Consider the following 12,341-nt stretch of genomic DNA (forward strand, 5'->3'; position numbering starts at 1 on the left):
TGCGATCGTAGGGGGTCCTCGTTAGGAAGAGTTTCGGAATGCAGGACTTGATCTCGATCCATTTGCATACGGACCGAGTAGGATTTCAAATCTTATTTGACGTGTCGAGAATCTAGCTATAGAATTTTATAGTTTGCAACCATAAAATTTAACGAAGAATTAATTTAACAAAGAAATCAATGATGAGCATTGATACTATAAGTAATCCGTTGAAATTTTACTATTATGACGTACGTAGAATAACATTAAATTTGAGTTTTTAATCAGAATAACTATTGTTTCGGATACTACGCACGTATCAGCAATCTTTAAACATTCGAAAGTTGCAAAAGAGCAAGAAAAGTTAACAATCGACTAATAAAAAGAAAGCAGTAATTTATTGATCCGATTTAGTACGTATATACAAGTTATTTAAGATTATTCCGGCCTTTGTGTATTGTTCGTCGCTACCAATATGCATATTTCTGTAAACCGAATATTCTCGAAACTAAATTTTATTGACACTCTCAGAAGTTCATGAGAGAATTTCATAACTAGAAATTCTGCAAACTGTACACTGCAATATGAAACTTTATATCGACAAAGCCATCTCTGTGTAATATTGAATGGATGAAGTTTATTTTCGCAAACACAGAAACACTTTCGAAGTTTCGAGCTTGAATAGCTCGATTATCGAGCACCGGTAATTATATTAAAGCCACGCTATTGGTAATTGTGATTAAGTTAGTTATCAACGATTTAATTCCACATGACAAACATTTAAAAGACGAAAAATATCGTCAAATCAGTCGATGCTATTGCGTTGCGGAAAAATATACGCTGCGAGCATTTCGCTGCGTATGCATTTAGCGCGCTGAAAACTGGTGTTCCAATTAAACGATATCCAGTTATTTCTATATCTTTATAGTTTCATGTTTGTGTGTTTCGTGAAATTACTTTAAGAAATTTCTCGCACCTGAGACCAATTATAATAATTGCAATCTTAACTCGCGATCTATACAACCTTCTTACGTTGGATTTGTGATCTGTTTTTAGAAAAGTTAATTCACACAAAAATTGTCTTTTTACAATATAATTCTCGACGCTAGAACATAATTACACCAAAAATATCAGTCGTCCAAACGATGACTCTCTTTTCTCTACATTTTTGCTGTCACATTTTTCAGAGAGAACCAAATTTTAATTATTCTATTGTTCCATCAATGTGATAATTGGAGAAAATTTCTAACTAAATAAAAGATGCAAAATTTAGACGCGATGTTTATGCATCGACAAATAATCAAGAGATAGTTGTCATAAACAATCAGAGAGCGTTGCTCAGGTTGTTCTCAATATGCAGAATAGCCGTTGTATGTCGGCTTTAAACGCGATGCGGCGCAAACGCTCGTAATTACCGTCGCGTAAAATCGATATCGATAAAATCGATAAATCACTTCTCACGAGAATATTAGACCCGCCAGCCGATAACAGACGCCTGTATATTGGAGCTCGCCCATTCCGGATAGCGAGTCACCGGCAGTTCCGGGCATCGTTCCAAACCTGAATGACGACCACTCGAGGAACTTACGCAATGACGCGTGCCAACGCACTGCAAAAACACGCTCATTCAAGATTTTCGTCACCACTGCTGTTGACAAAGGCATTGCACTTGCTCCCGATTTATGTTGCCAATACGCGTTTCTATTTTCCGCGCTAGCTCTTTCACGCTTTTGTTGACTATTATAATCTAAATTTTTCTTATGCTTTTAATGCATAAAAACAGAATTGTAATCCACACAATTGAGAATTTAATTGACTATACTGGCAATGATTATAATTGTGGCAACGATTATAATCGTCGTGACAAATCGTCACCGAGTTTTATAAGCTTTTATATTATAAGCATCTAAAATTACATCAACTTTAGAATGACCAGAATTCATCGGTCGAAACTCGGTGACGATTTGTCACGACGATTCGTTACCACGATTATAATCATTGCCAGTATAATCAATTAAATTCTTGATTGTGTTAATTATTGACTGGTGAAGTATATAAATGTTACTTATTCGGTTAAAATTATAACCCATCATTGATTTTTATTGCAATTCACAGTGGCAATAAAATTATTTGTTTCCATTAACTCAGGTTAATAACTGAAAATTATTTACTTGATAGTTATATAAAGAAGTACTGCATTGTAAATTTTATATATGCCAACTGTAATTGTAAAATTTTTAGGTATCCGATATAAATTCCGAATAAATTACACGCTATTCTATTATTTTGATGCTTGATCGAATTAGGCATGTTCAATTTACATAATGCTACGTAACGCGTAACGGTGTCGGATCATTGACGTAAGGAGTCGCGGAACCACCTTACAGTAAAAGTTGCCTCGGACGAAGCCTGTTACTATAGCATCAAAGTCTAGGTCAAGATCTGTTGTGCTAATAATTTGCGTGTACAACATATAGTACATGTGTTCATTTAAATAGTTTTGTGTAAAAGATTGAATCCTTAATTATTTTGCACTATAATACATATATTAATTTCATTTTTCCATGAGTCTCTTTTGTACATACACACACGCGGCATATTATATATTCTTATTAATAGTTCTATAAAATAATAAAAAATATAAGATGCATATCATTAATATGTGATGTTTTTCTTTTCAGGTCGCTGGGACTTGTAATATTTATAATATCAGCACACGTGCACGATTCTGCCGCAAAACATGTAAGTTTATTTATATATAAAACAAATAATACTTACGATATAAAAATAACCACGAGAGAGATATCTTGAAGCCCGGAATAAAGCCACGACAAGGGTCTCAACATATCTTGACGGAATTCCCTCAGGTTTTATTGCCCTCTCTTTGATGGTGGTTCGGGTTTCAAGGCCTCCCGGTCTCTCGCGCAGATTATCTTGGTACATTTTGTTCCTAGGAAACCCGAGACAATAGGGAACATTGAAGATTCCGTAAACCATTACGACGTAACCAATAATTACGAATGGCCTTCGGGGTCTAACTGCAACCTCTATTTCTTTTTTTCTCTCTCTCTAAGCTCATTATTAACCCATATTTTATTGTATATTAATTTCTAATCATGAGTGGCATCTTTGAAATTATTTAAATGTTATTCTGTGATATAAAAACAGTAATGTTTTGTATTTGTGAATATGTAACATTTCTTTTTTTTCTTGTTTACAAATTATAAATAAAACATTTTAATGCAATTAATTGCATTCCAATGAATCTTATTAAATATTCAGGTAATTTCTACAATTAATTTTTCTTAGATTTTTAAATGTAACAATTTTTTATTAAAACTGATTAATTTAACATTGTTTTTTCAACAATGTTACGATTTAACATAATTTTGCTTTCTTTATTTTGATCTTTTATGATTAAAGAAATGTCAAACTTTATTATTCATTTATTAATTTATGGTAAATGCCTCTCTCTCATAATTTCGTAATTGTATATGCAATATCTGATATTATCTTAATTATCGTCGTCATTTTGATCATAAAATTTGATCCGCAGGAAATAGTTTCGTAAAATCGAAAAACTCGACAATGTTGAAAGTATAATGGCTAGATCAGATTTTAGATCTGAGATAGAATAAGCTATAACGTTGCGACAACTTCTAAGAAGAGAAATTTTGTTAAAGAACATGATCTTCGGCGAGTAAAGAAATACTGGCACATAGAATGGATGTGGATAAGAGGGACGAACTAAACCGCAGTAATCTTATTGCATGTACACGGTTATTGGGCTTCTGTAATGGCCATTGTTTTGCCTGTATCCACAATCCGCGTGTGATTTACACGCGGGAAATAACTTATGCGAGAAGTAACTCAGGATCTTGTTACACGCAGCGTATTCATTCGTGGCAATCTGCGCGCAACCTTGAACTTTATACTCATTGTCTCGCGTTAAAATAATTTTAAAAAAAGGTAAAAAAAGGCGCCAAGTACACGTATAGTAGTGTATATGTTGTTACCTAAAAAAAAAAAGAAAGTGGTAGTATTATACCTCGAAAAAACCTAAGTAACAAGTGGTAGATCTTTATATCTCGAAAAATCTCGAAAAAATCTAAGCAGTAGTATCTTTATTTCCGAAAAATTATAACCCAAGTGATACACGTCACAAAATTATGTCACCTTATCAAAAAGAAGAGTCGCGCTTCAAGTGATCTATTACAATTACAAAAAAGAAATGATATCTCTTTAAGTTAGAGCGCCAATTACAGAGAGAACATGTATATTGCCTCAAAAAATAATTGTTGCACTACATTGAAAAATCTTTACATTGTGTCAATTAGAAAAGAATGTATAATAACAATTTTATAAGATTAAAAAATTTTATTTAAATTTAACAAGGGAATACAAGATATTTAAATACAAAGTTATTTACATGTGTATTTTTTAATGGCCACAAAGAATTACAGAAGTAACAGTACAAAATAAAAATATTTTATTAAAATACATAAATTTTTCTTGTAAAAAAACTTGGCGCTGCTAGACCTTTTAAATAAATAAGGACAACAATAAATAAAAATAATTCAGAGAAGAATACAATGGGAGTAATATTAAATGATTATCAGCGTGGATGTGGGAGTGAGTGATATGGGTGTGCGTGACTACGCGGACGGCGGATAATGCGGCTTATAATTAAGTATAGAATAAGTTTATTTATTTATTTAAAATTTCGAGGTCTAGCAGCGCCAAGTTTTTTTACAAGAAAAATTTATGTATTTTAATAAAATATTTTTATTTTGTACTGTTACTTCTGTAATTCTTTGTGGCCATTAAAAAATACACATGTAAATAACTTTGTATTTAAATATCTTGTATTCCCTTGTTAAATTTAAATAAAATTTTTTAATCTTATAAAATTGTTATTATACATTCTTTTCTAATTGACACAATGTAAAGATTTTTCAATGTAGTGCAACAATTATTTTTGAGGCAATATACATGTTCTCTCTGTAATTGGCGCTCTAACTTAAAGAGATATCATTTCTTTTTTGTAATTGTAATAGATCACTTGAAGCGCGACTCTTCTTTTTGATAAGGTGACATAATTTTGTGACGTGTATCACTTGGGTTATAATTTTTCGGAAATAAAGATACTACTGCTTAGATTTTTTCGAGATTTTTCGAGATATAAAGATCTACCACTTGTTACTTAGGTTTTTTCGAGGTATAATACTACCACTTTCTTTTTTTTTTTTAGGTAACAACATATACACTACTATACGTGTACTTGGCGCCTTTTTTTACCTTTTTTTAAAAAAGGTAATTTTGTGTGGATATCACGCCTTTTTGTAGTATATTACGCATTGTATAAACAGTATGTACAGGATAAAGCTATTTGGAGGTATAATACTACCACTTTGTTTTTTTCGAGGTAACAACATAACAGGGTACCAACATAATACATATACACTATTATGCGTGTACTTGGCGCTCATTTTACCTTTTTTTTAAAAAGGTAATTTTGTACAGATATCACGCCTTTTTGTAGTGTTACGCATCTTAATCTTATAAACAATATATCTTATAATCTCATAAACCGTATATAATACAAGGTATGAAGCTAAAAGTGTTACGGACTATTATTTCTAAAGAAAACAACAATTTAATATTTTGCTCAGTTTTTTAAAAATAATAATTTGTAACCCTTTTAGTTGTACACCTTGTATATATTTTTCAATTTCAACATAAAACATAATCGCAATAAAGCATGATTAATGTTAATAAGTCGTTAACTGTAAAATTCTTTATTTATTTTTATTTGCGTGTCTTACTGAATGTTGTTCGCAACTGTATATGTACCGATATCTTCAGGTATCGATATTTTTGATAATTATTTTTACGTCAGACATAATTTTAATTCATCCAATTTTTATTATGTCTAAACATAATTTTGTCCAATTTTTATTATGTCTAGACATAATTTTAATTCAGCGATTTTTATTATGTCATGACATAATTTTAATTCTGCGCTAGGGAAATTTTAAGTCGATTTTTATGAATCAAGCTTGAATTCAATGTTTAGGTGTCCCAGGTTGCCGATGACGAGGTCCACATAGCGCGCTCTATAGTTTTCGGTGTCCAGGTGTATTAATACCTTGAATTCGATGGCCACGTGTTCCAAGTTGCCGATGACGAGGTCCACATAGTGCGCTTCGTAGTTTTCGGTGTCTACATGTATTAATATTTCGAATTCGATATCTACGTGTCCTACATTGGGTGCGTTTAGCCGATACTTTGCTAGCCTAGCAATCGTGAGCAGTCGCTCGTTTTCGCTCGTTTCCTCTTTTTTGACTTACTGGATTAAAAAGAGAGGAAACGAGCAAAAACGAGCAACTGCTCACGATTGCTAAGCTAGCGGAATATCGGCTGAACGCACATATTCAGATTTAAAGTTATTAATACACCTAGACACCAAAAACTATGAAGCGCACTATGTGGACCTCGTCATCAGCAACCTGGGACACCTAGAAATCAATTTCAAGGTATTATTACACGTAGACACCGAAAACTACGGAGCGCAATATGTGGACCTTGTCATCGGCAACCTGGGACACCTAAACATTGAATTCAACATATTATTACACCTGGACACCGAAAACTACGAAGCGCACTATGTGGACCTTGTCATCGGCAACCTGGGACACCTAGACATCAAATTCAACGTACGATTACACCTGGACACCGGAAACTATGAAGCGCACTATCTGGATCCCATCATCGGCAACCTGGGATACGTGGACATCGAATTCAAAATATTAATACACGTAGACACCGAAAACTACGGAGCGCACTATGTGGACCTTGTCATTGGCAACCTGGGATACGTGAACATCGAATTCAGGGTATTAATACACGTAGACACCAAAAACTACGGAGCGCACTGTGTGGACCTCGTCATCGGCAACCTGGGACACGTAGACATCGCATTCAACGTATTATTACACCTGGACACCGAAAACTACGAAGCGCACTATGTGGACCTCGTCATCGGCAACCTGGGACACGTGGACATCGAATTCAAGGTATTAATACACGTAGACACCGAAAACTACGGAGCGCACTGTGTGGACCTCGTCATCGGCAACCTGGGACACGTAGACATCGCATTCAACGTATTATTACACCTGGACACCGAAAACTATGAAGCGCACTATGTGGACCTCGTCATCGGCAACCTGGGACACGTGGACATCGAATTCAAGGTATTAATACACGTAGACACCGAAAACTACGGAGCGCACTGTGTGGACCTCGTCATCGGCAACCTGGGACACGTAGACATCGCATTCAACGTATTATTACACCTGGACACCGAAAACTATGAAGCGCACTATGTGGACCTCGTCATCGGCAACCTGGGACACGTGGACATCGAATTCAAGGTATTAATACACGTAGACACCGAAAACTACGGAGCGCACTATGTGGACCTCGTCATCGGCAACCTGGGACACCTAGACATCGAATTCAACGTACGATTACACCTGGACACCGAAAACTATGAAGCGCATTATCTGGATCCCGTCATCGGCAACCTGGGACACGTGGACATCGAATTCAAGATATTAATACACGTAGACACCAAAAACTACGGAGCGCACTATGTGGACCTCGTCATCGGCAACCTGGGACACGTAGACATCGAATTGAACGTATTATTACACCTGGACACCGAAAACTATGAAGCGCATTATCTGGATCCCGTCATCGGCAACCTGGGACACGTGGACATCGAATTCAAGATATTAATACACGTAGACACCAAAAACTACGGAGCGCACTATGTGGACCTCGTCATCGGCAACCTGGGACACGTAGACATCGAATTCAACGTATTATTACACCTGGACACCGAAAACTATAAAGCGCACTATCTGGACCTCGTCATCGGCAACCTGGGATACATAGACATCAAATTCAAGCTTGATTCATAAGAATCGACTTAAAAATTCCCTAGCGGCACTTTCTGCCAAGCGTAGAGAACCTTCTTTTCCGTTGACTCAATATTTATTATATATATACCTAATTTACCTAAATAGAAATCTTCCTCTGACCGATAAGTCTATCGACCTAATTTCGAAATACGCGCGCGATATCGAAACTGGCGATACCTGCGCCGCCAGCGTCGAAAAAGTGAAAGTGACGTTTCTCTGATAGATCGCGGCGTTAGGAGGAGTATCTTAAAAATAAATTTTCACATTTGGACTTTGCGTCGCAATATCTCCGCTCGTAAGGCACGTAGCGGAATATTATGAGAGAAACCCCCCCCCTAATTGGACCCCAAGCTATCGATCAAGCCTACTTAGAACTTGATCCGTTCACTCGTTATCGAGATCTCAACATCTCGGGTACTCGCAACCCGTCGCGTCGCGTAAAAGAGTCACGGTCGGTCTCGCTCCGCGTGTACTTGGCGCGAGACACTACCGTGTCTCTTGATATAAGTTCAAAGGCATTTAACACTTTCTCTTGCTTAGGAATGCCTTGTCGGGACTGAAACATTTGACAAGATTGTGCTAGCCCTAACTTACTTAATTACACTTTTATAATATCTTTATCTTTAAATTAATATGAGCAATTTTTAACAAAAATGAGCTTAATTTTAATTATGTAGATTTAAAGTCGAATATTGGCAATTGGTAGTTTTGAGCACAATATTATTGTAAATACTGTAGAAAGAAAAAACATAGAAAAAAAAGATAAAATGCAGTACTTTTCTTCATATTAAAATAAATCTGCGATTGAACGTTTTGTGTAATATGTGCAAGTAAAATCAAATAAATTAATTGAAATATCTATAAATAGATTATACTATTGAATGGTTGCAATCACAAAAATTATTTTTCACGTAATTTATCGTAAATTATTGCAATTTTTAATACATCGGTTTGAAATTAAAAGAGAGAAGTTTACAATGACAGATCTGCTGGAAATTTGTGTTTTTAAATACGTAAAATGAATGCACGCGCGCGAATGTTATCGTACATCAAGTATGCTCTCGAGATATTCGTGAGGATCGACAATGAGTGAGATTATTAAACGCGGCACGAAGAGAAAAGGAAAACTCTGTGACTCATAGCGGCTTTTTACCGTCATCAGTGCAATCCCGGCGAGACTGCGTGGCTAATCTAAGTTAAGTGATCGTTACAGCCGCAAAAGAATCTTGAAAATGAATCCGCTAATTTTGTCGATGCGACATCGCAATGGTATGCTATAAAATTCATATCATCAAAATAAGTTTATCCATATTGTCATGTATAATTTCTATCGGTGCATTAATTAATTTTTGACACCTTTATATAATTAGATATATAATTTGTATAATTTATATAATTATATATATAATTAGAATATAATTAGAAAGAAGTTGTATAAATGTTAGATAACTATTTCACCAATTATGTCATAACATAATATAATACCACATTGTATTTTTGCTAGCTTCTTTTTCCCCTAAAACAATATTAATACAATTATAATCTTGTGAACATTTAAAAAGAAAGAAAGAGAGAGATTCCATTGATATGTGCATCAAATTACGAAAAAACATTTTATAAAAGAAATATAGCTTTCGTTAATCTCATATTTAAGTAAAAATGTTAATTAATATTGTATTTAAATGAATATTTTATAAAAATGTATTTCATAAAATTTAACATTTTTTACAAAATAAAATTCAATTTTATTTTATTATATAAATTATATTTTATTATGTTATTTTATTATATTTTATTATATATATAAATGAAGAATAGATAAATATAAACCGATGATACAATAATACTTCTCTCTTATTTTTCTTCTCGCTCTTCGTAATAATTCGTCTGAGAAAAAAACATTTGAATCTTTAGTTTCTGTTACATTATTGAATTGCTATCAATGATCTCGCAGACAAAATTGCCATTATACCTATTATTATTTGTTTCGGACGTGAGGTCAGACAGCGACAATATATATGACAATTATTAAGGAGGCGTGTTGAGTCCGGCTGTTCATGGTTCATCGGCTGACCTCTCGCATTGGGAGAGAGAGGCCCATTTCTCCGAACCATTTAATTAACTCTTCGCCACGCAATCTCACGGAACATTCTACGATCGTCAAATTTTATGTACGACCGCTGCGTCTCGGTAACAGCAAACTCTGAATCCGACGGTCCACGACCGACATAACATGCCTAAAACAATATTAAATTATTGTAATAATTTATGTTACAAACTAATCTAAAATAAAGCATAGCATACAGATAAATAAAAAATGTTTACATAGATAATTATATATATATATATATATATATATATATATATATTATTGATTATTTTAATTAATTAATTAATTTTTATTTCCTATCACTACCCATTTTATTTACGCATCTTAGCGTGATCATATTGCAATTAATGCAACTAGCTATGCTTATTGTAGTTCCAGCAGAAAGATTAAATCAGAATTTAGTGCAATTTAAAAATATAGATTTATAATTAATCATAATATTCGAAAAAACAAACAGATTTATGAAATAATTTTATCTGTTTATTTAATACGTTGTATATTAAGTAATGCAAAATTATTCCTATTTAAATTGCACCTTTTGTCTTTTATTCCTGATGAGAGAATGTCGAAATTTATGGTGAATAATGACCATTTTCTTACTAGAGCGAACTATCGTATTGCAGAGGCGACCGTGATAAAAAGTGTTCATGGTTATCTGCTGTTACCGCAGATATTAAACGGTAAGAACTTGAGCACTAAATGAAATTGCATTTATATAGCGCGTACATATATCTGGAGTACTTACAAAAAGGTCCTTTATGCGCTATTCAATTTAATATTTTATTTTAATTTAGTTTTTTTAATTATTTAATCTTAAGTAAGATAAAAATAATAAATAAGAAGAGTAATATAGATGATTATAGAGCAACGTAATAATGCAAATAAATGTAATAGTTGCATACAATTAGTTTGCTACAACGTCAATGAGATTACGTTAATCTGCTCGAAAGATCAGCTTACCAACATCACCTGATGCAGAAACCTTCTCTGTGAATCGTTGACCCCTGAGACTATTGGATTACGTTCCAATAGTCTGTTATAAACGTTATATGGTTACGTTTCATATCTCGTCTTGTGCAGTCACGCAGCATAGTGAGTGATATATTACGATGGTTAATCGACTGCGAGATTGATAATGAGAAAAAATGGGCTTTTCTCTATTCTATTCCTATTTCTATTCTACAAGATGTTGACTAAATGCAAGAACTATTGAAAAACTTCAAAATGAATTAAGAATTCTAAATCTGCAATATCATCTTTGTTATAAATTGTATAATGGCAATTTTACGATACATAATAGTTATTAATTTACATCGTGCAGCTCAGTTATAATGTCACAATTGCATTTTCTCTCTATTTAACTGTATTCTTATAAAAAAAAGTATTAAATAATTTGAATAACTTGAAACGCATTTGCGTGTTTTATCGCCATTTACATACATTCTTATACCGTATGAATAAAATATTGTATAATACGCGCAACCTGGCAGCGCAAGGAACACGATAAGTTGCAGATGCTTATGGAAACCGCAAATAAGAAAGCCATCTTCTTGCGTTCGAGCATATACTTATATTACGCAAAAATGACGCATACGCGCTGCACCCATCTGCTCACGACGATCTCCCACGCTTAATAAAAAAAAATCTCCGTTGCAGCCGTCATAAACGGGAGTATAAATGATGTACATAAACGATACGCATGAAATCTTCTACTTATCGAATGAGATTAAAATAATGCAAGTTTCAACAAAATTCTTCGTCATAACAAAGTTATATGTATAATGTGTATTTTTTTTTTGCTTTGATACTTTCTCTTTTTGAAATAGAAATGATTTAAAATTTAAAATGTTTACGTGTTTTAGATATTTACATACAAATTATAAACTTGAGTTTTTTAAACTATTTTTTGAACTATTGTAAATCTAAATGTAACAACGCTGAAAAGTTGAAATATACGAACAAAAAAAGAGAAAAGCCCAAAAATGAAAATTATGATATAAAACTTTGATACACTACATTAGTTTTATAATAAAAAATATTAAAAACTATATATTAATTGCAGAAATATTTGATATTAAGATTATTTTATCCCTATTTTTGATACCGATTTATTAATTCTTCCGTTTTTTTATTAAATTAATTTTAAGAAATTAATTTATAGTAAAAAAAATGGCATTAATAAATTTCTATCAACATAATTGCGCTGAATCGTAAACATAATCTTTTACTATATACTTAAAAAGCGAAAGAAATTCGCTGTAATT

At 33.2% G+C, this 12,341-nt stretch overlaps 1 protein-coding gene across 6 annotated transcripts in view; it reads left to right on the forward strand.

Moving 5' to 3' along the window:
- The window catches only part of Ppn (proteoglycan-like sulfated glycoprotein papilin), a 92,130-nt gene that overhangs the window by 49,176 nt on the left and 30,613 nt on the right, over positions 1–12,341 (forward strand). For all 6 annotated transcript variants that reach the window (XM_077413981.1, XM_077413977.1, XM_077413982.1 and 3 more), the window contains exon 2: positions 2,661–2,721. In XM_077413981.1, the coding sequence (XP_077270107.1) occupies positions 2,661–2,721 (61 nt within the window). The remainder of the gene's footprint in view (positions 1–2,660; positions 2,722–12,341) is intronic.

Source organism: Temnothorax americanus, unplaced genomic scaffold (assembly GCF_048541705.1).
Source record: "Temnothorax americanus isolate GAGA-0224 unplaced genomic scaffold, ASM4854170v1 Scaffold34, whole genome shotgun sequence".
NCBI lineage: Eukaryota > Metazoa > Arthropoda > Insecta > Hymenoptera > Formicidae > Temnothorax > Temnothorax americanus.